Source organism: Ranitomeya imitator, chromosome 5, assembly GCF_032444005.1.
Source record: "Ranitomeya imitator isolate aRanImi1 chromosome 5, aRanImi1.pri, whole genome shotgun sequence".
NCBI classification, from domain to species: domain Eukaryota; kingdom Metazoa; phylum Chordata; class Amphibia; order Anura; family Dendrobatidae; genus Ranitomeya; species Ranitomeya imitator.
The window spans coordinates 9,135,761-9,161,959 of record NC_091286.1 but is presented as its reverse complement, the minus strand read 5'-3'; the positions used below and the strand labels follow the sequence as shown (position 1 = coordinate 9,161,959).

General features: G+C 48.2%; 1 protein-coding gene across 6 annotated transcripts in view; it reads right to left on the bottom strand.

Annotated features, from left to right (window-relative positions):
• Nucleotides 1-1,771: 1,771 nt before the first annotated feature.
• Nucleotides 1,772-26,199, bottom strand: part of CMTR1 (cap methyltransferase 1) — a 67,890-nt gene continuing 43,462 nt past the window's right edge. For all 6 annotated transcript variants that reach the window (XM_069768288.1, XM_069768289.1, XM_069768292.1 and 3 more), the window contains exons 9-25: nt 24,847-24,919; nt 22,970-23,168; nt 22,054-22,172; nt 21,878-21,974; nt 21,666-21,798; nt 16,444-16,623; nt 15,069-15,125; nt 6,721-6,778; nt 5,842-5,910; nt 5,634-5,765; nt 5,403-5,525; nt 5,154-5,245; nt 3,973-4,041; nt 3,509-3,556; nt 3,225-3,337; nt 3,044-3,152; nt 1,772-2,487 (exon numbers count right to left, since the gene is read on the bottom strand). In XM_069768288.1, the coding sequence (XP_069624389.1) occupies nt 2,325-2,487; nt 3,044-3,152; nt 3,225-3,337; nt 3,509-3,556; nt 3,973-4,041; nt 5,154-5,245; nt 5,403-5,525; nt 5,634-5,765; nt 5,842-5,910; nt 6,721-6,778; nt 15,069-15,125; nt 16,444-16,623; nt 21,666-21,798; nt 21,878-21,974; nt 22,054-22,172; nt 22,970-23,168; nt 24,847-24,919 (1,834 nt within the window). In that variant the 3' untranslated portion in view covers nt 1,772-2,324. The remainder of the gene's footprint in view (nt 2,488-3,043; nt 3,153-3,224; nt 3,338-3,508; nt 3,557-3,972; nt 4,042-5,153; nt 5,246-5,402; nt 5,526-5,633; nt 5,766-5,841; nt 5,911-6,720; nt 6,779-15,068; nt 15,126-16,443; nt 16,624-21,665; nt 21,799-21,877; nt 21,975-22,053; nt 22,173-22,969; nt 23,169-24,846; nt 24,920-26,199) is intronic.

Sequence of the window (26,199 nt, the reverse complement as noted above, 5' to 3'; positions counted from 1 at the left end):
TGTATGGGGCTCTGTGCGGCCGCTCATGTTCTCTCCTCCATGTTTGTATGGGGCTCTGTGCGGCCGCTCATGTTCTCTCCTCCATGTCTGTATGGGGCTCTGTGCGGTTGCTCATGTTCTCCCTCCATGTCTGTATGGGGCTCTGTGCGGCCGCTCATGTTCCCTCCTCATGTCTGTATGGGGCTCTGTGCGGCCGCTCATGTTCTCTCCTCCATGTCTGTATGAGGCTCGGTGCGGCCGCTCATGTTCTCTCCTCCATGTCTGTATGGGGCTCTGTGCGGCCGCTCATGTTCTCTCCTCCATGTCTGTATGGGGCTCTGTGCGGCCGCTCAAGTTCTCCCTCCATGTCTGTATGGGGCTCTGTGCGGCCGCTCATGTTCTCTCCTCCATGTCTGTATGGGGCTCTGTGCGGCCGCTCATGTTCTCTCCTCCATGTCTGTATGGGGCTCTGTGCGGCCGCTCATGTTCTCCCCTCCATGTCTGTATGGGGTTCTGTGCGGCCGCTCATGTTCTCTCCTCCATGTCTGTATGGGGCTCTGTGCGGCCACTCATGTTCTCTCCTCCATGTCTGTATGAGGCTCTGTGCGGCCGCTCATGTTCTCTCCTCCATGTCTGTATGGGGCTCTGTGCGGCCGCTCATGTTCTCTCCTCCATGTCTGTATGAGGCTCTGTGCGGCCGCTCATGTTCTCCCCTCCATGTCTGTATGGGGCTCTGTGCGGCCGCTCATGTTCTCCCCTCCATGTCTGTATGGGGCTCTGTGCGGCCGCTCATGTTCTCCCGTCTCATGGAGAATACCCGCACTGGGGAAACTCTCAGGAAATCGTATCCAGATCAGGTAAGATTCTGAGATCTTTTTTTCTCTGTGACCCAGTCTCTGATGGATCCCTCGTTTCCTGTGGGAGGAGGTTCATTTTCCCTGGCTCTGAGAATCTGCTGGCAGCTATTATCCGGCTCTCCATCATATCCCGTAACTTAGAGAGTCTAGTTTGAATCTAGATTGAAGTGACCGCAGGGCTGCCTCTGTGTAAGTGGAACAAGACATGGAAATAGTCCTGGATGATGTAGGATGCGAAGGGAATCCCGGTGTGTAGCTGGAGTGTGCCGGCTTCCTTGGCCTATGTATGGTCTGTCATGGCTGAATGCTTCTGCTTCATGTAGGGAAATGATCAGATTCGGAGAGGCGGAAGGTCTATTAGTAGTGTGAGGCCTCTGGACGGCTCCCAGGAGGAGGTGCGCTCTTATGCCTGGTGGCGGGAGGCTCCTGAGGGACTTGCAAGTTTGGGATACTGCGGTCAGTGCAGGGAGCAAATCCATAAAAACACTAGTGGTCTTGGAATGAGGATAACCATAAAGTTGACCCATAAATCCTATGGTTTTGACAATGGATGTCCCATAAATTACGGTCGAGGAAGGAGAGGTCCCGCAGACCCAGAGGCTTTTGGAAGGAGAGGTCCCACAAATGCTATGGTTTGGAATGAGATGTCCCTGGAACCTCCTTGGACATTAAACAAAGCCTGGTTAGTTCTCTGCCGGTCGGTGGTGCAGCCTGCCGCGGAGGAGTTGGCCTTTTTTGCTGCCTCGTGTCTACACCCATTGTGCATACACTCATGGTTTCTTGTGTCCACCAATGAAGCGATAGAGAAACCGGAATTTGATGATTTAGACGCAAGACCCGTTCTCCATACACCGGGTACATTGTATACTTCATCCCACTATTTGGAATGGGATAGACGATCTGTACTGATCCCCCCCGAGGGACAAAGACCCGGCTTTAAATCCAAACTCTAGTGCTTTATTGCTGTAGGAGTGGGGTGCGCTCCTGATGACATGGGTACAAGGCAAACCATGCATTAAAACACACGCCGAAAGGACAATGATTCAAAGCGAGTACAAGGATGGATGGAGGGGGTGCGAGGCTGCAGCAGATCCCTCTCCCCACCACCGTGCTCAGATCTTCTATTCCAAGCCATTTATCACAATTGTGTCCCTAGAGTCACAGATGGCTTATAGGGGGCGACCCCAAACCCCTCAATCCCCTGCGCTCGGCTCTTAGGATGGGCGACTATCTGCAATATAGGAGAAAGAAATGTCCTGTATTTCAACAGAACTAAATCCCGGGAGTTAAAAAGAGACTAGACGCCAACCGGTCCCTCGTCCGCAGTGCAGAAAACGTCTCTTTAATGAAGTGGGAAGGAGCGGGGCTGCGTCTCCTCCATGTCCCCTTCATACAAGTCTCTGACAGCCGTCCCAGCTCGGAGTCCCACAGGAGAGCAGCCGATGATGAAGAGGTGGAGGCAGGTCCGCGGTTCTGTCCGTCCGGTCACTACCTTTCCTCTCTACCCGCCGAGGACGAGGGCTGGTGCACCCGGATGAAGTGCAGGACGGCGTCTTTGGAGAGCTTGTCCGTGTTAGGGTCTTGTTTCTGAGACTCGTGGATCTGCACCCCCTCACCCCACTCCCAGAAGAGTCGCGCCGAGAAGCAGACTCTGCGAGACGAAACACAAAACAGGCGTTAAAGACATGCAGGAAATGCCGCTTGTACCCTGATATAACGGGCGGCTGTAACCACAGATGTAGGAGACCTTCTGACAAACTTATATTCAATCCTCTCCAATTTCAAGATCTCTGCTTGCTGTTATTAAATTGTGACATTCTTAAAGTTAAGATGCCCCAACCCTGTCCTGACCCAATGCCTCTCACAGCTGAGGGTTTGTTGCAATGCTTAAGTCTAGACCATCCTCTGTGATCTAAGCTCCTCAGCAGCACAAATCTGTGCTGTCCTGACAGTTTGTTACAATGTATCGGCGACGTCAACCATTCCGCAGGTCAGGCTGACGATTGTCCACACCCAATACAATTGTAGCAGAAGCTCAGCTGTGTGAATTCAATGAGGTCAGGACCGATTTTAAGCCTATATAATATATAGACGACATAAGATATAGTTTCAATTCACTGACAGCAGGCAGAGAACTTGGTAAGGAACTGAAACACGAGGATACGAGTCGGTACTTGACACGAGGACGCTCTGTGCTCCGGACTTACTGAAATGGTGCAATGGATTCGACTGGGACCTCGTAAGTGGATATGTGGGTCTTGTGGTTGTAGAAGTATTTGCAGTTGTGGCTCTTGCTGAAGGCCATGGTCCAGGGGTCTGTGGGAGGACACAGGTCATTATCAGCATCGGGGTCCGCGTATTTGCACCCACGGCACACTCTGCACTCACCGTTCAATGTCTTCACAATGTACAGCCCGGATGGCACAAAGTGGCGGTCATCTCTGCCGGTGTAGGAGAGTCGCGGCATCCCACCCGAGCTCTTAATGATCTTCATCTCCAACCTAAACCCAAAGCAAAAGAAAAGACATTACATCTGGGGTTCGCAGCTCTTGTGGAACTACAATTCCCAGCCACAGATGCCTGTTAGGGCACGTTGGGGACAGAACCCCAATTATCCTCCCATCTGATATGTCCATGTTGTCGGTGAGTAAGGGAGAGCAGGAGGGAATCACCTCAAGAAGATCTTCTGGATTTCCTCTAGTCGGTAAACTTCTTTCACCCTATGGAGAAGCGGCACATATTACAAATCATTGCTGCAACTTGGTGTCTTAAGATCTCTACTTGCTGTCAGTGAATGGGACTAATCGTTAGTTAGCGCCGGGGGCCTATAGCCCACCCTGACCAAGCGAGTAATCCCCCTGGAGTCCTAGATAGGAGGCAAATGTTGGCGTCTGCAGTGTTTAGCCCACATAGGATTGTCTGCACTGACACACTGTGACAAAGGAGAAGCGCAGCGTAGGTGGGAGGTTTGTCCATCAGCCCTACAGCGCCTCCTACGGGCAGAGTGCTGGCGGCCATTAGTAGTTGTCCCAGTCACCTGTGCAGGACACGGGGGCCATATACATGGAGGGGCGTCTCACGGACTCGCACCTCCTTTGTTTATTTTTTATTTTGTCAGTTCCCCGGCTTTACTCACCGGATGGGGTTCATGTCCGGGCGACTGGGCTTAGATACGGCTTTCACAAACTTCTCAGCCAGCTGTATCCTGAGGAGGCAGAGGACACGTTAGTACCGCCATCATCATCGGCAATTTCTGATTACGCGACAGGGATCCGAGGGGTCCGCGGGACATCAGGATCACTTATGTATCCTCAGGATTGGGAAATTTTACTGGATGCTTCTCTTTCTCATGAAGCTTATGATACACTGTATATATAGGACTGTCTCTATGGTGATACATTGTATGTATAGGACTGTCGCTATGGTGATACATTGTATATATAGGACTGTCTCTATGGTGATACATTGTATATATAGGACTGTCTCTACGGTGATACATTGTATATATAGGACTGTCTCTACGGTGATACATTGTATATATAGGTCTGTCTCTACGGTGATACACTGTATAGGACTGTCTCTATGGTGATACATTGTATATATAGGACTGTCTCTATGATGATACATTGTATATATAGGACTGTCTCTATGGTGATACATTGTATATATAGGACTGTCTCTATGGTGATACATTGTATATATAGGACTGTCTCTATGGTGATACACTATATATAGGACTCTCTATGGTGATACACTGTATATGTAAAACTGTCTCTATGGTGATACATTGTATATATAGGACTGTCTCTATGATGATACATTGTATATATAGGACTGTCTCTATGATGATACATTGTATATATAGGACTGTCTCTATGGTGATACATTGTATATATAGGACTGTCTCTTCGCCAGGGTATTTTTCCAGCACTAATTGGAAAAGGAGATGCCAAAATGTCCCACCTCTGGGCAAGTTCCTCCCTGCGGGATTGGGGTACCCGACCTCTCGTTCTGACCACTACCGCGGTCTGAGGAGAAAGCGGTGAGCAGCAGGTGTGACCCCGCATCTATTACACATTCATGGCTACAGACAACAAGGGGTTAAGTTGACGCCATCTGAGATTAACACCATAAAAACTAAATAGAAACCTCTGATCACATTACGTGTTCTCCAAAACGGCGGCAACAGAAAGTACAAGTTCCACAAAAAAACACAACACTGGTCCCTAAACGAGGTAAAACTTCCTGTCCTTCTGAGGACATAAGAATAATGGTCAGCGGTCGGTGCCACCTGGTCCAATGCGCACCAGGACTCACCTCTGGGTGAAGTGATGGGATCGCACGTCCATGCCGTTGAGAAAGAGGGCGTCCAGGATGTGAATGGCGAGGATCTTTCTCTGCGCTTTACCCTGACAATCACAAAAAGTGTCCTTTAACTGAGGAAGGAGCAATAAGACCGGGGGTGTACCACCACCACATAACAAGGAGCTCTGGGGAATAAGCACTATGGGGGGCACACAGCTTTTATCTGCTGGGGGGCTCAGCCTTACAGTTACCACCACTGACCTCGCCCTTCAGCTCATGGACGACCTCCACGGACAGCAGGGTGTCTCGAGGGAGCTCCGTCTTCAGTTCCAGTTTAGTCCAGCGGTCGGCAGGACGCCCCCCCCAGGTGTAGATCTGAGATCTCTGAACAGACAGTGACACAAGTGGTTAAATACAAGTCTGGCATCCGTGCCCCTAACCATGGGCCGAATATGGCCCCCAGCTTTCTGCCCAGACACGGGCCATAGTTACCCCTAATCCTAGCAGGAACCTCTGCTCGCTCCCGGACACCATGCACCTGTAGTCCAGCACGTGGCTCAGCTTCTCCAGGGTCTTGGTGGTCAGCGGGGTGGGCTTGTAACTGTAAACCTCAATGTCCCGGCTCTGGAAGTAGAAGGACGGATGCCACGGTTTTTATACGAGGACCAATAAGATGGAGACGGGGAAGAGCGGGCCGTACCTGGATCAGCTGGAAGAACTTGGTCTTGGGATCGGTATTAGTGGGGGCCACGCGAGCCTGATCGGGAATCTGGAGGAAGAAAGACAACGCTGCAAAACACGGCCCTCCAAAACACAGCCCTCCAAAACACGGCCCTCCAAAACACGGCCCTCCACAGTGGATTCAGCTGCAGTGTGGCCACAGCAATATAACGGCAATGTAACAGTAATGTAAGGCTATGTGCACACGTTCAGGATTTCTTGCAGAAATTTCCTGAGCAAAGCCAGACATGTTCTGCAAGAAATCCGCGTTTTTTTTTGTTTTTTTTGCGGTTTTGACGCGTTTTTTTCCAGAGCTTCCCAATGCATTAAATAATGGGAAAAACGCGAATAATCTGCAAAAAACGCATCATGTGCACAAAAATTGCGAAATGCATTCTAAATGATGGGATGCATAATGTATGCGTTTTTATAGCGAAAAAACGTGAAAAAAACGCAACGTGTGCACACAGCCTAAAGGCAATATAACGGCAATATAACAGCAATGTCCCGGCAATATAACAGCAATGTCCCGGCAATATAACAGCAATGTCCGGGCAATATAACGGCAATGTCCAGGCAATATAACAGCAATGTAATGGCAATATAACTGCAATGTCCCGGCAATATAACGGCAATGTCACACCAATATAACGGCAATGTCATAGCAATATAACGGTAATATAACGGCAATGTGCCGGCAATATAACAGCAATATAAAGGCAATGTGTCGGCAATATAACGGTAATATAACGGCAATGTCCTGGTAATATAACGCTAATATAACGGCAATGTCCCGGTAATATAACGGCAATGTAACGGCCACACTGACAAATCACGGAGACGCGGCTCGTCTACTCACCCCCCACAGCTTCAGACACTCTTTCCGCAGGTCTGCCTGGTGCGGCTCGCTCAGGGTCCTGCAAAAAAAGACCATAAATACTCAGCGACAACAGCAGATAATAATCAATACATAAGTGTGAACACCGGCATAAAAAGCAATCCATGTATTACCGGCAGTCAGACCCTGGACCTTCCATCATTAACACCACCATGATCCCAATATCTCGCGTCCTACTGCACTTTAGTCTGTGCGGAGTAGAGCGCCCACTACTGAATCATGTCCCATCACAGTCAGTCCTGGTAAGGGACATAATGGGGCCGTCCACAGACAACATCTGCCCTTTAAGCAGAGGATACTAATATAGGGAATTCTCCCCTTTACGCTGTCCAGACACCGCACTACACGTCAAGGTTTGGAAACCATTGTAAGATTGCATTTTCTGCAATTAAAACAGTAGTTCAGAATAAGAAAACATGGCTGCCTTCTTCCAAACACACCGCCAACCTGGTCTAGCGGTTCTGTGCAGTACTGCAGCTCTGTACCATATGCAAATAGAAATGAGCTGCAGTACCAGACCTAATCTGTGCACATGTGTGGTGCTGCTTTTGGAAGAAAGGAGACCAGTTTGTTAATCCCCGACTAGATCTTTAAACAACTTTCTAAACAATTTCCTTACATTATGCAGTTGCCCAATCTGTTTAATTCTCCTACATAGCCAGCTGTGCTGCTGTAATCTGCGTAACTCTCCTATATAGCCAGCTGTGCTGCTGTAATCTGTGTAACTCTCCTACATAGCCAACTGTGCTGCTGTAGAATCTGTGTAACTCTCCTACATAGCCAGCTGTGCTGCTGTAGAATCTGTGTAACTCTCCTACATAGCCAACTGTGCTGCTGTAGTCTGTGTAACTCTCCTACATAGCCAGCTGTGCTGCCGTAGAATCTGTGTAACCCTCCTACATAGCCAGCTGTGCTGCTGTAGAATCTGTGTAACTCTCCTACATAGCCAGCTGTGCTGCCGTAGAATCTGTGTAACCCTCCTACATAGCCAGCTGTGCTGCTGTAGAATCTGTGTAACCCTCCTACATAGCCAGCTGTGCTGCCGTAGAATCTGTGTAACCCTCCTACATAGCCAGCTGTGCTGCTGTAGTCTGTATAACTCTCCTACATAGCCAACTGTGCTGCTGTAGTCTGTATAACTCTCCTACATAGCCAGCTGTGCTGCCATAGTCTGTATAACTCTCCCACATAGCCAACTGTGCTGCTGTAGTCTGTATAACTCTCCTACAAAGCCAGCTGTGCTGCCGTAGAATCTGTATAACTCTCCTACATAGCCAACTGTGCTGCCGTAGTATGTGTAACTCTCCTACATAGCCAGCTGTGCTGCCGTTGTCTGTGTAACTCTCCTACATAGTCAACTGTGCTGCTGTAGTCTGTGTAACTCTCCTATGTAGCCAGCTGTGCTGCTGTAGAATCTGCGTAACCCTTCTACATAGCCAGCTGTGCTGCCGTAGAATCTGTATAACTCTCCCACATAGCCAGCTGTGCTGCCGTAGAATCTGTATAACTCTCCTACATAGCCAGCTGTGCTGCCGTAGTCTGTGTAACTCTCCTACATAGCCAACTGTGCTGCTGTAGTCTGTGTAACTCTCCTACAAAGCCAGCTGTGCTGCCGTAGAATCTGTGTAACTCTCCTACATAGCCAGCTGTGCTGCCGTAGTCTGTGTAACTCTCCTACATAGCCAACTGTGCTGCCGTAGTCTGTGTAACTCTCCTACATAGCCAACTGTGCTGCTGTAGTCTGTGTAACTCTCCTATGTAGCCAGCTGTGCTGCTGTAGAATCTGCGTAACCCTCCTACATAGCCAACTGTGCTGCTGTAGTCTGTGTAACTCTCCTACATAGCCAGCTGTGCTGCCGTAGAATCTGTATAACTCTCCTACATAGCCAGCTGTGCTGCCGTAGTCTGTGTAACTCTCCTACATAGCCAACTGTACTGCTGTAGTCTGTGTAACTCTCCTACAAAGCCAGCTGTGCTGCTGTAGAATCTGTGTAACTCTCCTACATAGCCAGCTGTGCTGCCGTAGAATCTGTATAACTCTCCTACATAGCCAGCTGTGCTGCCATAGTCTGTGTAACTCTCCTACATAGCCAGCTGTGCTGCCGTAGAATCTGTATAACTCTCCTACATAGCCAGCTGTGCTGCCGTAGTCTGTGTAACTCTCCTACATAGCCAGCTGTGCTGCAGTAGCCTGTGTAAATCTCATACATAGCCAGCTGTGCTGCTGGAATCTGTGTAACTATCCTACATAGCCAGCTGTGCTGCAGCAGCCTGTGTAAATCCCATACATAGCCAGCTGTGCTGCTGTAGAATCTGTGTAACTCTCCTACATAGCCAGCTGTGCTGCTGGAATCTGTGTAACTCTCCTACATAGCCAGCTGTGCTGCAGCAGCCTGTGTAAATCCCATACATAGCCAGCTGTGCTGCTGTAGAATCTGTGTAACTCTGCAACATAGCCAGCTGTGCTGCTGTAAAATCTGTGTAACTCTCCTACATAGCCAGCTGTGCTGCTGTAGAATCTGTGTAACTCTCCAACATAGCCAGCTGTGCTGCTGTAGAACCTGTGTAACTCTCCTACGTAGCCAGCTGTGCTGCTGTAAAATCTGTGTAACTCTCCTACATAGCCAGCTGTGCTGCTGTAGAATCTGTGTAACTCTCCAACATAGCCAGCTGTGCTGCTGTAGAACCTGTGTAACTCTCCTACATAGCCAGCTGTACTGCTGTAGTCTGTGTAACTTTCCTACATAACCAGCTATGCTGCTGTAGAATCTGTGTACCTCTCCTACAAAGAAAACTGTGCTGCTGTAGAATCTGTGTAACTCTCATGCACAGCCAGCTGTGCTGCTGTAGGCTGTGTAACTCTCCTACATAGCTGGCTGTTCTGATGTAGAATCTGTGTAACTCTCATATATGGCCAGCTGTGCTGCTGTAAAGTCTGTGTAATTCTCCTACAAAGTCAGCTGTCTGTAGAGTCTGTGTAACTCTTCTATACTAGATGGTGGCCCGATTCTAACGCATCGGGTATTCTAGAATATGCATGTCCACGTAGTATATTGCCCAGGCACGTAGTATATTGCCCAGCCACGTAGTATATTGCCCAGCCACGTAGTATATTGCCCAGCCACGTAGTATATTGCCCAGTCACATAGTATATAGCACAGCCCACGTAGTACGGTATATTGCCCAGCCACATAGTATATAGCAGAGCCACGTAGTATATTGCCCAGTCACGTAGTATATTGCCCAGTACAGAGCCACGTAGTATAGAGACTTAAAAAAATAAAATAAACATATACTCACCTATAGCCCGTTGAAGTCCTGCTATACTCACCCTCCGCCGCCTTTCCCGCTCCTCGCCACGCTCCCAGGACCGCTCCATTGCAAGCGGCAGCTTCCCGTCCCAGGGCTGGTGTGAGCAGGACCTATGATGACGTCGCGGTCACATGACCGACCGTGACGTCACGGCAGGTCCTTGTCGCACACCAGCCCTGGGACGGGAGCGGAATCTGCCGCTTGCAATGGAGCGGTCCCGGGAGCGTGGAGAGGAGCGAGAAAGACGGTGGAGGGTGAGTATAGCAGGTTTTTTGTTTTTTTTTTTTTATTTTTAACATGACATTTTTACTATTGATGCTGCGTATGCAGCATCAATAGTAAATAGTTGGGGACACACAGGGTTAATAGCAGCGGTAACGGAGTGCGTTACACCGCGGGCCGTTACCGCTGCCATTAACCCTGTGTGAGTGGAGGGGATTACGGAGTGGGCGCCGGGCAGTGAGTGCAGGGGAGATGGGGAGGGACTAATCGGACTGCGGCCGTCGCTGATTGGTCGCGGCAGCCATGACAGGCAGCTGCCGAAACCAATCAGCGAACGAATAACCGTGACAGAAGGACAGACAGACAGACGGAAGTGACCCTTAGACAATTATACATATAGATAGCCAGCTGTCCTGCTGTAGAGTCTGTAACTCTCCTCCAGAGTTGTAGAGTCTGTGTCTGGGAATGAAGCTGTGCTAATCCTGGACACAGACTTCATGTCCATCATGTATTACTAGGAGGGACACAGCCACATGATAAAAGTCCAAAAATGGGAGCAGATTTTTAATGAAGATGGCAGATGAATAAAACTTAGTTCAACTTTTTATCTGCTGCTGACAACACCTGCACCTACCGACACAGGCAGGATACAAGCTGTTGACAACACCTGCAGCTACCGACACAGGCAGGATACAAGCTGTTGACAACACCTGCAGCTACCGACACAGGCAGGATACAAGCTGCTAACAACACCTGCAGCTACCGACACAGGCAGGATACAAGCTGTTGACAACACCTGCACCTACTGACACAGGCAGGATACAAGCTGTTGACAACACCTGCACCTACCGACACAGGCAGGATACAAGCTGCTAACAACACCTGCAGCTACCGACACAGGCAGGATACAAGCTGTTGACAACACCTGCACCTACCGACACAGGCAGGATACAAGCTGTTGACAACACCTGCAGCTACCGACACAGGCAGGATACAGGCTGCTGACAACACCTGCACCTACAGACACAGGCAGGATACAAGCTGCTGACAACACCTGCACCTACAGACACAGGCAGGATACAAGCTGCTGATAACACCTGCACCTACTGACACAGGCAGGATACAGGCTGCTGACAACACCTGCACCTACAGACACAGGCAGGATACAAGCTGCTGACAACACCTGCACCTACAGACACAGGCAGGATACAAGCTGCTGACAACACCTGCACCTACTGACACAGGCAGGATACAGGCTGCTGACAACACCTGCACCTACAGACACAGGCAGGATACAAGCTGCTGACAACACCTGCACCTACAGACACAGGCAGGATACAAGCTGCTGACAACACCTGCACCTACTGACACAGGCAGGATACAAGCTGCTGACCACACCTGCACCTACAGACACAGGCAGGATACAAGCTGCTGACAACTCCTGCACCTACTGACACAGGCAGGATACGAGCTGCTGATAACACCTGCACCTACTGACACAGGCAAGATACAAGCTGCTGACAACACCTGCACCTACAGACACAGGCAGGATACAAGCTGCTGATAACACCTGCACCTACAGACACAGGCAGGATACAAGCTGCTGACCACACCTGCACCTACAGACACAGGCAGGATACAAGCTGCTGACAACTCCTGCACCTACTGACACAGGCAGGATACAAGCTGCTGACAACACCTGCACCTACTGACACAGGCTGGATACAAGCTGCTGATAACACCTGCACCTACAGACACAGGCAGGATACAAGCTGCTGACAACACCTGCACCTACTGACACAGGCAGGATACAAGCTGCTGACAACACCTGCACCTACTGACACAGGCAGGATACAAGCTGCTGACAACACCTGCACCTACTGACACAGGCAGGATACAAGCTGCTGACAACACCTGCACCTACTGACACAGGCAAGATACAAGCTGCTGACAACACCTGCACCTACAGACACAGGCAGGATACAATCTGCTGACAACACCTGCACCTACAGACACAGGCAGGACAAAAACTGCTGACAACGCCTGCACCTAGTGTCACAGGCAGGATACAGGCTGCTGACAACGCCTGCACCTACAGACACAGGCAGGATACAGGCTGCTGATAACACCTGCACCTACTGACACAGGCAAGATACAAGCTGCTGACAACTCCTGCACCTACTGACACAGGCAGGATACAAGCTGCTGACAACACCTGCACCTACTGACACAGGCAGGATACAAGCTGCTGATAACACCTGCACCTACTGACACAGGCAGGATACAAGCTGCTGACAACACCTGCACCTACAGACACAGGCAAGATACAAGCTGCTGATAACACCTGCACCTACAGACACAGGCAGGATACAAGCTGCTGACAACACCTGCACCTACAGACACAGGCAGGATACAAGCTGCTGATAACACCTGCACCTACAGACACAGGCAGGATACAAGCTGCTGACAACACCTGCACCTACAGACACAGGCAGGATACAAGCTGCTGACAACACCTGCACCTACTGACACAGGCAGGATACAAGCTGCTGACCACACCTGCACCTACAGACACAGGCAGGATACAAGCTGCTGACAACTCCTGCACCTACTGACACAGGCAGGATACGAGCTGCTGATAACACCTGCACCTACTGACACAGGCAAGATACAAGCTGCTGACAACACCTGCACCTACAGACACAGGCAGGATACAAGCTGCTGATAACACCTGCACCTACAGACACAGGCAGGATACAAGCTGCTGACCACACCTGCACCTACAGACACAGGCAGGATACAAGCTGCTGACAACTCCTGCACCTACTGACACAGGCAGGATACAAGCTGCTGACAACACCTGCACCTACTGACACAGGCTGGATACAAGCTGCTGATAACACCTGCACCTACTGACACAGGCAGGATACAAGCTGCTGACAACGCCTGCACCTACAGACACAGGCAGGATACAAGCTGCTGACAACACCTGCACCTACTGACACAGGCAGGATACAAGCTGCTGACAACACCTGCACCTACTGACACAGGCTGGATACAAGCTGCTGATAACACCTGCACCTACTGACACAGACAGGATACAAGCTGCTGACAACGCCTGCACCTACAGACACAGGCAGGATACAAGCTGCTGACAACACCTGCACCTACTGACACAGGCAGGATACAAGCTGCTGACAACACCTGCACCTACTGACACAGGCAGGATACAAGCTGCTGACAACACCTGCACCTACTGACACAGGCAGGATACAAGCTGCTGACAACACCTGCACCTACTGACACAGGCAAGATACAAGCTGCTGACAACACCTGCACCTACAGACACAGGCAGGATACAATCTGCTGACAACACCTGCACCTACAGACACAGGCAGGACAAAAACTGCTGACAACGCCTGCACCTAGTGTCACAGGCAGGATACAGGCTGCTGACAACGCCTGCACCTACAGACACAGGCAAGATACAAGCTGCTGACAACTCCTGCACCTACTGACACAGGCAGGATACAAGCTGCTGATAACACCTGCACCTACTGACACAGGCAAGATACAAGCTGCTGACAACTCCTGCACCTACTGACACAGGCAGGATACAAGCTGCTGACAACACCTGCACCTACTGACACAGGCAGGATACAAGCTGCTGATAACACCTGCACCTACTGACACAGGCAGGATACAAGCTGCTGACAACACCTGCACCTACAGACACAGGCAAGATACAAGCTGCTGATAACACCTGCACCTACAGACACAGGCAGGATACAAGCTGCTGACAACACCTGCACCTACAGACACAGGCAGGATACAAGCTGCTGATAACACCTGCACCTACAGACACAGGCAGGATACAAGCTGCTGACAACACCTGCACCTACAGACACAGGCAAGATACAAGCTGCTGATAACACCTGCACCTACAGACACAGGCAGGATACAGGCTGCTGACAACACCTGCACCTACAGACACAGGCAGGATACAAGCTGCTGATAACACCTGCACCTACAGACACAGGCAGGATACAAGCTGCTGACAACACCTGCACCTACTGACACAGGCAGGATACAAGCTGCTGACAACACCTGCACCTACTGACACAGGCAGGATACAAGCTGCTGACAACACCTGCACCTACTGACACAGGCAAGATACAAGCTGCTGACAACACCTGCACCTACTGACACAGGCAGGATACAGGCTGCTGACAACACCTGCACCTACTGACACAGGCAGGATACAAGCTGCTGACAACACCTGCACCTACTGACACAGGCAGGATACAAGCTGCTGACAACACCTGCACCTACTGACACAGGCAAGATACAAGCTGCTGATAACACCTGCACCTACTGACACAGGCAGGATACAAGCTGCTGACAACGCCTGCACCTACTGACACAGACAGGATACAAGCTGCTGACAACGCCTGCACCTACTGACACAGACAGGATACAAGCTGCTGACAATGCCTGCACCTACTGACACAGGCAGGATACAAGCTGCTGACAACACCTGCACCTACTGACACAGACAGGATACAAGCTGCTGACAACGCCTGCACCTACTGACACAGACAGGATACAAGCTGCTGACAACACCTGCACCTACTGACACAGGCTGGATACAAGCTGAATTCTGATAGCGGCTTCTAAGTATCACCGAATCACCCCCTTATCTCAGGCCTATGCACAGCACATATCAGGGAGGGTGCAGCCATAACCTTCGGCTTCTCATTCACAGATTTACTTACGAGTCTTGGACGAAGGCGTGGATTTTAGCCAAAGCTTTTATCTGAACCTCACAATATCTGCAGGGAAGACAGAAGGAGAAAGTTACTAGAGGATAATGCAGCTTTTTCTGCTCACACTGCTGAGGGTTCATTACACTGTATCGGGCGATCAATAACACGAGTTCTCCAGTCCCGGGATGCATTACTAAGGCAGCAGTGAATTAAAATAAAAGTTTTTTTCGGTGGATGTGTGGCGGCTGTCAGCTGTAAGGATCAGGAGCTGACCCCACCCCACGCAGGGTGGGTGCAGGCTGTGTAACACAGCCGACATCGGCCCCTAACAGTGGAGATCGCTCCATCTAACTACTTGGATGCCACTTCCAACCTGTGAAGCGTGGGGTCTGTTTTGATGTCCTATACCCATCACACCCACTCACAACGAAGTCTCTGTGTCATCAAACACCTCTGCTCTACTATGACCATCTTCCTTACAGGGGTTGTCCACACCTCGGCCAGCGCCTTCTGAATGCCGGTGTTTCCTCCGGTAAAGCAATCCTCTGATGCTGGCGCTGTACCAGCACTGTCGACACTGACCCTCGCGTGACAAAACAATGCGACTACTCAGCGCTGCCTTCACTCCCCCTTCAGATAATTCTAAACATCTGGAGAAAGCAGCCGCCAATCCGATCTCCTCACTTCTTACGGATGATAATGAAGTCAGCAGGAGAGGCGTGTGAAGACAGCATTGATTGGCTGCAGGGATGACGTAACATCATGTCACACAAGCCCTGGGACAGCCAGCGTTCACACCGCCGGGACTGTGCAGACACCGGAGGGGAGTACAGGCGTCATTATATTATTGGGGTAAACCATAGGGGTTTAGAAGGGGCTGTCCGACTAGTGGAGCAGCGGGATTAATAAGGGATGGTCCAGTAGTGCCGGCTTCCTTCAGACTCTGTTCACATGAACGTTTACACACTCCTTTTGTCTTTTCCAGTTTAGAAACAGAGTTCATGTGCAAAACTAGTTGCTATGAAAGCAGAGGGTCTCCATTGATTATTTTGGGGTCCGTCGGGTTCCGTTTTGTAGTGGTTTAGTCTTGCTTCCTTTTAACTTTGCTGCCAATGGTCACCCCTTGTGCAGGATTATTACGGGGGTCTTCCCATCTTCCACATTATGGGCCGTTCCACAGAACAAGCCATGAACCTCGGTTCAGACGGGTGTACAGAGGAGGCTGCTCAGCGCCATTATTTCTAGATCTTCCCTAGAAGTTAGTGCAGAGCGCTGTGCAGAGCACTATGCAGAGCACTGTGCCTGCGCCGCCACCTGCCCCTTCATGTCATCACCAGTATGAGGATCTGACAGTGCGGATTATTGGGGATCACACGGTCCTCACCTCTCAGTAGAGCGCACCATGTAATCGTAGAACTGCCGGTCCCCTTTCAGCACCTCCAGAGGCACCACCAGATTAACGTCCTGCTCCGTGTTACGCAGATGGTTCAGGCGGAGGTTGACGGTGAATAGATAGTTACGTACGTCCTCTGAGCCCACCTTCAAACCCCGGCACACCACGTATCTACAGAGAGAGGCAGAAAGACCACAGACGTAGGCAGAGGGCACTACTGTACTCAGAAGCAAGGACAGGGCTCAAACACAGGGAACCTGCAACTAGTAGAAATGAGCGAGCGACACAAGCAACAAAATATATGCGCAATACAGTATATCACAGGGAGAGGGCGCCAGAAACACACATCAGACAGAGCCCAACACTGTGCGGAATATCACTGCAAAGCCCAAATGTATCCTGTGCCCAAAACAAGAACCAGCGTCCAGACTGATCCCTGACCCCAACAGAATGTGCACAGGGGAAGCATCCTACACCAGAACTGTGAGCGCAGCTCTGGAGTGTAATACAGGAGGTAACTCAGGATCAGTAATGTAATGTATGTACACAGTGACTGCACCAGCAGAATAGTGAGTGCAGCTCTGGAGTATAATACAGGATGTAACTCAGGATCAGTAATGTAATGTATGTACACAGTGACTGCACCAGCAGAATAGTGAGTGCAGCTCTGGAGTATAATACAGGATGTAACTCAGGATCAGTAATGTAATGTATGTACACAGTGACTGCACCAGCAGAATAGTGAGTGCAGCTCTGGAGTATAATACAGGATGTAACTCAGGATCAGTCATGTAATGTATGTACACAGTGACTGCACCAGCAGAATAGTGAGTGCAGCTCTGGGGTATAATACAGGATGTAACTCAGGATCAGTAATGTAATGTATGTACACAGTGACTGCACCAGCAGAATAGTGAGTGCAGCTCTGGGGTATAATACAGGATGTAACTCAGGATCAGTAATGTAATGTATGTACACAGTGACTGCACTAGCAGAATAGTGAGTGCAGCTCTGGAGTATAATACAGGATGTAACTCAGGATCAGTAATGTAATGTATGTACACAGTGACTGCACCAGCAGAATAGTGAGTGCAGCTCTGGAGTATAATACAGGATGTAACTCAGGATCAGTAATGTAATGTATGTACACAGTGATTGCACCAGCTGAATAGTGAGTGCAGCTCTGGAGTATAATACAGGATGTAACTCAGGATCAGTAATGTAATGTATGTACACAGTGACTGCACCAGCAGAATAGTGAGCGCAGCTCTGGGGTATAATACAGGAGGTAACTCAGGATCAGTAATGTAATGTATGTACACAGTGATTGCACCAACAGAATAGTGAGTGCAGCTCTGGGGTATAATACAGGAGGTAACTCAGGATCAGTAATGTAATGTATGTACACAGTGATTGCACCAACAGAATAGTGAGTGCAGCTCTGGGGTATAATACAGGTGGTAACTCAGGATCAGTAATGTAATGTATGTACACAGTGACTGCACCAGCAGAATAGTGAGTGCAGCTCTGGAGTATAATACAGGATGTAACTCAGGATCAGTAATGTAATGTTTGTACACAGTGAGTGCAGCTCTGGGACATAATACAGGATGTAACTCAGGATCAGTAATGTAATGTATGTACACAGTGACTGCACCAGCAGAATAGTGAGTGCAGCTCTGGAGTATAATACAGGATGTAACTCAGGATCAGTAATGTAATGTACACAGTGACTGCACCAGCAGAATAGTGAGTGCAGCTCTGGAGTATAATACCGGATGTAACTCAGGATCAGTAATGTAATGTATGTACACAGTGACTGCACCAGCAGAATAGTGAGTGCAGCTCTGGGGTATAATACAGGATGTAACTCAGGATCAGTAATGTAATGTATGTACACAGTGACTGCACCAGCAGAATAGTGAGTGCAGCTCTGGGGTTTAATGCAGGATGTAACTCAGGATCAGTAATGTATGTACACAGTGACTGCACCAGCAGAATAGTGAGTGCAGCTCTGGAGTATAATACCGGATGTAACTCAGGATCAGTAATGTAATGTATGTACACAGTGACTGCACCAGCAGAATAGTGAGTGCAGCTCTGGGGTATAATACAGGAGGTAACTCAGGATCAGTAATGTAATGTATGTACACAGTGACTGCACCAGCAGAATAGTGAGCGCAGCTCTGGGGTATAATACAGGAGGTAACTCAGGATCAGTAATGTAATGCATGTACACAGTGACTGCACCAACAGAATAGTGAGCGCAGCTCTGGGGTATAATACAGGAGGTAACTCAGGATCAGTAATATAATGTATGTACACAGTGACTGCACCAGCAGAATAGTGAGCGCAGCTCTGGGGTATAATACAGGAGGTAACTCAGGATCAGTAATGTAATGTATGTACACAGTGATTGCACCAACAGAATAGTGAGTGCAGCTCTGGGGTATAATACAGGAGGTAACTCAGGATCAGTAATGTAATGTATGTACACAGTGATTGCACCAACAGAATAGTGAGTGCAGCTCTGGGGTATAATACAGGTGGTAACTCAGGATCAGTAATGTAATGTATGTACACAGTGACTGCACCAGCAGAATAGTGAGTGCAGCTCTGGAGTATAATACAGGATGTAACTCAGGATCAGTAATGTAATGTACACAGTGACTGCACCAGCAGAATAGTGAGTGCAGCTCTGGAGTATAATACCGGATGTAACTCAGGATCAGTAATGTAATGTATGTACACAGTGACTGCACCAGCAGAATAGTGAGTGCAGCTCTGGGGTATAATACAGGATGTAACTCAGGATCAGTAATGTAATGTATGTACACAGTGACTGCACCAGCAGAATAGTGAGTGCAGCTCTGGGGTATAATGCAGGATGTAACTCAGGATCAGTAATGTATGTACAAAGTGACTGCACCAGCAGAATAGTGAGTGCAGCTCTGGAGTATAATACAGGAGGTAACTCAGGATCAGTAATGTATGTACACAGTGACTGCACCAGCAGAATAGTGAGTGCAGCTCTGGGGTATAATGCAGGATGTAACTCAGGATCAGTAATGTATGTACACAGTGACTGCACCAGCAGAATAGTGAGTGCAGCTCTGGGGTATAATACAGGATGTAACTCAGGATCAGTAATGTAATGTATGTACACAGTGACTGCACCAGCAGAATAGTGAGTGCAGCTCTGGGGTATAATACAGGAGGTAACTCAGGATCAGTAATGTAATGTATGTACACAGTGATTGCACCAACAGAATAGTGAGTGCAGCTCTGGGGTATAATACAGGTGGTAACTCAGGATCAGTAATGTAATGTATGTACACAGTGACTGCACCAGCAGAATAGTGAGTGCAGCTCTGGAGTATAATACAGGATGTAACTCAGGATCAGTAATGTAATGTATGTACACAGTGACTGCACCAGCAGAATAGTGAGTGCAGCTCTGGGGTATAATACAGGAGGTAACTCAGGATCAGTAATGTAATGTATGTACACAGTGATTGCACCAACAGAATAGTGAGTGCAGCTCTGGGGTATAATACAGGAGGTAACTCAGGATCAGTAATGTATGTACACAGTGACTGCACCAGCAGAATAGTGAGTGCAGCTCTGGGGTATAATGCAGGATGTAACTCAGGATCAGTAATGTATGTACACAGTGACTGCACCAGCAGAATAGTGAGTGCAGCTCTGGGGTATAATACAGGATGTAACTCAGGATCAGTAATGTAATGTATGTACACAGTGACTGCACCAGCAGAATAGTGAGTGCAGCTCTGGAGTATAATACAGGATGTAACTCAGGATCAGTAATGTAATGTATGTACACAGTGACTGCACCAGCAGAATAGTGAGTGCAGCTCTGGGGTATAATACAGGAGGTAACTCAGGATCAGTAATGTAATGTATGTACACAGTGATTGCACCAACAGAATAGTGAGTGCAGCTCTGGGGTATAATACAGGTGGTAACTCAGGATCAGTAATGTAATGTATGTACACAGTGACTGCACCAGCAGAATAGTGAGTGCAGCTCTGGAGTATAATACAGGATGTAACTCAGGATCAGTAATGTAATGTTTGTACACAGTGACTGCACCAGCAGAATAGTGAGTGCAGCTCTGGGACATAATACAGGATGTAACTCAGGATCAGTAATGTAATGTATGTACACAGTGACTGCACCAGCAGAATAGTGAGTGCAGCTCTGGAGTATAATACCGGATGTAACTCAGGATCAGTAATGTAATGTATGTACACAGTGACTGCACCAGCAGAATAGTGAGTGCAGCTCTGGAGTATAATACCGGATGTAACTCAGGATCAGTAATGTAATGTATGTACACAGTGACTGCACCAGCAGAATAGTGAGTGCAGCTCTGGGGTATAATACAGGATGTAACTCAGGATCAGTAATGTAATGTATGTACACAGTGACTGCACCAGCAGAATAGTGAGTGCAGCTCTGGGGTATAATGCAGGATGTAACTCAGGATCAGTAATGTATGTACAAAGTGACTGCACCAGCAGAATAGTGAGTGCAGCTCTGGAGTATAATACAGGAGGTAACTCAGGATCAGTAATGTATGTACACAGTGACTGCACCAGCAGAATAGTGAGTGCAGCTCTGGGGTATAATGCAGGATGTAACTCAGGATCAGTAATGTATGTACACAGTGACTGCACCAACAGAATAGTGAGTGCAGCTCTGGGGTATAATACAGGATGTAACTCAGGATCAGTAATGTATGTACACAGTGACTGCACCAACAGAATAGTGAGTGCAGCTCTGGGGTATAATACAGGATGTAACTCAGGATCAGTAATGTAATGTATGTACACAGTGACTGCACCAGCAGAATAGTGAGCGCAGCTCTGGGGTATAATACAGGATGTAACTCAGGATCAGTAATGTAATGTATGTACACAGTGACTGCACCAGCAGAATAGTGAGTGCAGCTCTGGAGTATAATACAGGAGGTAACTCAGGATCAGTAATGTTATGTATGTACACAGTGACTGCACCAGCAGAATAGTGAGTGCAGCTCTGGAGTATAATACAGGATGTAACTCAGGATCAGTAATGTAATATATGTACACAGTGACTGCACCAGCAGAATAGTGAGTGCAGCTCTGGAGTATAATATAGGATGTAACTCAGGATCAGTAATGTAATATGGAGGATGTGCGAATTCTCACCTTTCGGAGTTAGCCGGCCGGCTTGTGACTGACTTGAAGAGAGAGACGCGGTCAAAGCAGCAGTACAGCAGGTAGATAAGTCCAACACTAAACGGGGTGAACAGGTCGAAGGTCTTACAGATGAAATGTCCTCCTAGTTTGATCACAAACAAACAATTAAATGTAAGAACATGCAGACAATAACCAAGCCGAATAAGACAGACAGACTCTACCTGTCCTGACGACAGACAGCCCCACCAGACACTGGCAGAGCAGCAGCTGTTTGCTGAGTATCTCCTGAATATTTTCCTGCCCCTCCACAGAGAATCCCTGCAAGAAGAACAAGGTGGAGACCAAGCTAAGAATCGATCATTCATCACGGCTGCCAGATTTCTTGTGTCTCACGTACCCCATCCGCCATCATGAAGTGTACACCCTTGTGGTCTGTATTGTCCATGACAAAGTTTCGGAAGGCCGTGATGTTCTCCGGACGAGTGACGTCCCCGTCCCCATCCACCCCGCCTTCACCTGAAATGTAGAAGAGGACAAATGACAGGAACGACATAAAACTGGAAAAATAACAAATAGGGATTTGTGTCGCTCCACAGGACTCCACTATCAGGAGCTCTGCTTCTAGTGAAGGAGAAAATCTTTATTTACATTCAGAGGCCGAAACCGTAAAAATTCTCACAGCGTAGCCTTTGTTACAATGTATCGGTCTGGAGAATCCTCTATGAGCTAAAGACAGCAGCTGTAGAGATTTCCTTTCATTTTTTGCAATGTGTCAGTTTGGATTAAATGTATCAGTAATCAAGTGAATTTCAACAATCTGAAAAAGGTGAAAATAATAAATATAGAGCTTTCTCTGCCCTCTCCTCGGCCCTCTTACCTCACCCTCCGCTGGTCCTTGCATACGTTCCTCTATCACCTCCACATCTGATTCTCAGCCTCCGGTGTCGCCGTTCCTCACTAGGTCTCGATTTCTCTACTGGGGGCGTACTGCACCTCACTAATGCTACATGTGCCGCTCACCACACAACGGTTGAGGACCAACAAAAGAACAGCCACACCGGAGGTCCAGAAGAAGAGAAAAAGACAGAGGAGCCGATCGGAGGACCAGCACAAGCATGGTGAGAGCCGCAGAGAAAACAGAAAATGATGTCTCTAGATGTAAGCCATAAGATGTGACCAAACCCAAATATCAGGCCAAAGTAACAAGGTAAGAGGTCTACAGGATAAAGTAATGCAAGGACTTTGTTTTGTGTTTGGTTTGTACCAAGGTGATTTCAGCCTGAACTGATTTCTAGAAGAATCACGAGAAATACCATAATAAGGTTCGAACAGTTCGCTGGATGCCGAGTAGAAGTCTTCAAGCTTGAAGTCGTTGGGGCCCTTTAGGGTCATCCCAAACCCTTTGGCGTGCCATTTTTTCCTCCATAAGACGTACTCCGAGAATCCACCAGGTCCAGCACAAACATCAGCAAAGTAAAGTAGCTCGGAGTCTTTCTCTTTCAGCAGTGACTTCTAAATAACACAATGGAAAAGTTAGAAACAATCACGAAAAAGAAAATATACAGAAAGCAACTAGTGATAAAAGAGCAGATGTCCGAGATGTAACTACAACAGCACACAAGTCACAAGTCCACATATTACCAATGCATCTATCCCAAGATACATCCTATATTATACTCCAGAGCTGCGCTCGCTATTCTGCTGGTGCAGTCACTGTGTACATACATTACATTACTGATCCTGAGTTACATCCTGTATTATACTCCAGAGCTGCACTCACTATTCTGCTGGTGCAGTCACTGTGTACATACACTACATTACTGACCCTGAGTTACATCCTGTATTATACTCCAGAGCTGCACTCACTATTCTGCTGGTGCAGTCACTGTCTACATACATTACATTACTGATCCTGAGTTACATCCTGTATTATCCTCCACAGCTGCACTCACTATTCTGCTGGTGCAGTCACTGTGTACATACATTACATTACTGATCCCGAGTTACATCCTGTATTATACTCCAGAGCTGCACTCACTATTCTGCTGGTGCAGTCACTGTGTACATACATTAAATTACTGATCCCGAGTTACCTCCTGTATTATACTCCAGATCTGCACTGACTATTCTGCTGCTGCAGTCACTGTGTACATTCATTACATTACTGATCCTGAGTTACATCCTGTATTATACTCCAGAGCTGCACTCACTATTCTGCTGGTGCAGTCACTGTGTACATAAATTAAATTACTGATCCTGAGTTACATCCTGTATTATACTCCAGAGCTGCACTCATTATTCTGCTGGTGCAGTCACTGTGTACATGCATTACATTACTGATCCTGAGTAACATCCTGTATTATACCCCAGAGCTGCACTCACTATTCTGCTGGTGCAGTCACTGTGTACATACATTACATTACTGATCCTGAGTTATATCCTGTATTATACTCCAGAGCTGCACTCACTATTCTGCTGGTGCAGTCACTGTGTACATACATTACATTACTGATCCTGAGTTACATCCTGTATTATACTCCAGAGCTGCACTCACTATTCTGCTGGTGCAGTCACTGTGTACATACATTACATTACTGATCCTGAGTTACATCCTGTATTATACTCCAGAGCTGCACTCACTATTCTGCTGGTGCAGTCACTGTGTACATACATTACTGATCCTGAGTTACCTCCTGTATTATACTCCAGAGCTGCACTCACTATTCTGCTGGTGCAGTCACTGTGTACATACATTACATTACTGATCCTGAGTTACATCCTGTATTATACTCCAGAGCTGCACTCACTATTCTGCTGGTGCAGTCACTGTGTACATACATTACATTACTGATCCTGAGTTACATCCTGTATTATACCCCAGAGCTGCACTCACTATTCTGCTGGTGCAGTCACTGTGTACATACATTACATTACTGATCCTGAGTTACATCCTGTATTATACCCCAGAGCTGCACTCACTATTCTGCTGGTGCAGTCATTGTGTACATACATTACATTACTGATCCTGAGTTACATCCTGTATTATACCCCAGAGCTGCACTCACTATTCTGCTGGTGCAGTCACTGTGTACATGCATTACATCACTGATCCTGAGTTACATCCTGTATTATACTCCAGAGCTGCACTCACTATTCTGCTGTGGAGTCAGCAATGAAGTTAAACCCTTACCCCCTGAGAGTCCTTGGGGTTAGTAAACATGTAATCAAACACGTGGTCGATATTCGCCATCTTCATTGCTGCCCTGGAGAAGAGATAATGAGACATATAAGCTTGAATGGCAGGAAGGCAATACACACAGTGCTGACAGTGGTTCCATGCGGTCGTCTGCTGTTCTAGAGGTCCTCCTCCTTCTCCTCCTCCCCCTTCTTTCTACTCCTTCTCCTTTCTCCTCATCCTGCTCGTTCTCCTCCTCCCTCTTCCTCCTCCTTCTTTTTCTCCTCCTCCTTCTCTTCCTCCTTTTTCTCCTTCTCTTCCTTCTTCTCCTCCTTCTCTTCCTCCTGCTTCTTCCTTCTCCTCTTCCTCCTTCTGCTCCTCCTCCCCCTCCCCTCTTCCTTCTCCTCCTCCTCTTTTTTCTCCTCCTCCTCTTTTTTCTCCTCCTCCTCTTTTTTCTCCTCCTCCTCTTTTTTCTCCTCCTCCTCCACTTTCTCCTCCTCCTCCACTTTCTCCTCCTCCTCCACTTTCTCCTCCTCCTCCACTTTCTCCTCCTCCTCCACTTTCTCCTCCTCCTCCACTTTCTCCTCCTCCTCCTGCTTCCCCTCCTCCTTTTTCTCCTTCCCCTCCTTTTTCTCCTTCTACTCCTGCTTCCCCTCCTTCTTTTTCTCCTTCTCCTTGTCATCCTCCTTCTCCTTTTTCTCCTTCGTCTCCTCCTCCTTCTCCTCTGCCTCCTCCTCCTCATTCTCCTTCACATCCTCCTTCTCCTCCTCCTCCTTTTTCTCCTTCTCCTCCTCATTCTCCTTTTTTTCCTTCTCCTCCTCCTCATTCTCCTTCTCTTCTTCCTTCTCATCCTCCTTTTTCTCCTTCTCCTGCTTCCCCTCCTTCTTTTTCTCCTTCCTCGCCTCCTCCTTCTCCTCCTCCTCTTCCTCCTTCTTCTCCTCCTCCTGCTTCCCCTCCTTCTCCTCCTCATTCTCCTTCTCCTCCTCCCACAATTTATTTGTATGAACTCTGGATAAAGCATTAGCAGACAGCAGAGGCAGCATTGGGAGATGTATGGTCTCTGCGTTGTCTGACAACCTGAGAAATGATGCTCCCATGGAAGTGACGGGCTCAGGAGGTGCAGGTGGGTTTCCGCAGAATCAGGGGCTCCTGCAGGTTCCCGCTGCCATTGAGGCCCTGCAGATCACTTGAAGATTTGCAGTATTAAGTACAAGCTAACTGACCGCTGGTTCAAGACCCCAAGACTTAAATATTTTTTTTTAGAAAAATCCTTAAAAAAAAAATAGAAAAATGATAAAGATTTGATCCCCTCCTTTTTCTTATCAAAAATAAAGAAATGTATAAAACTAAGTAACAAATAATCAAATA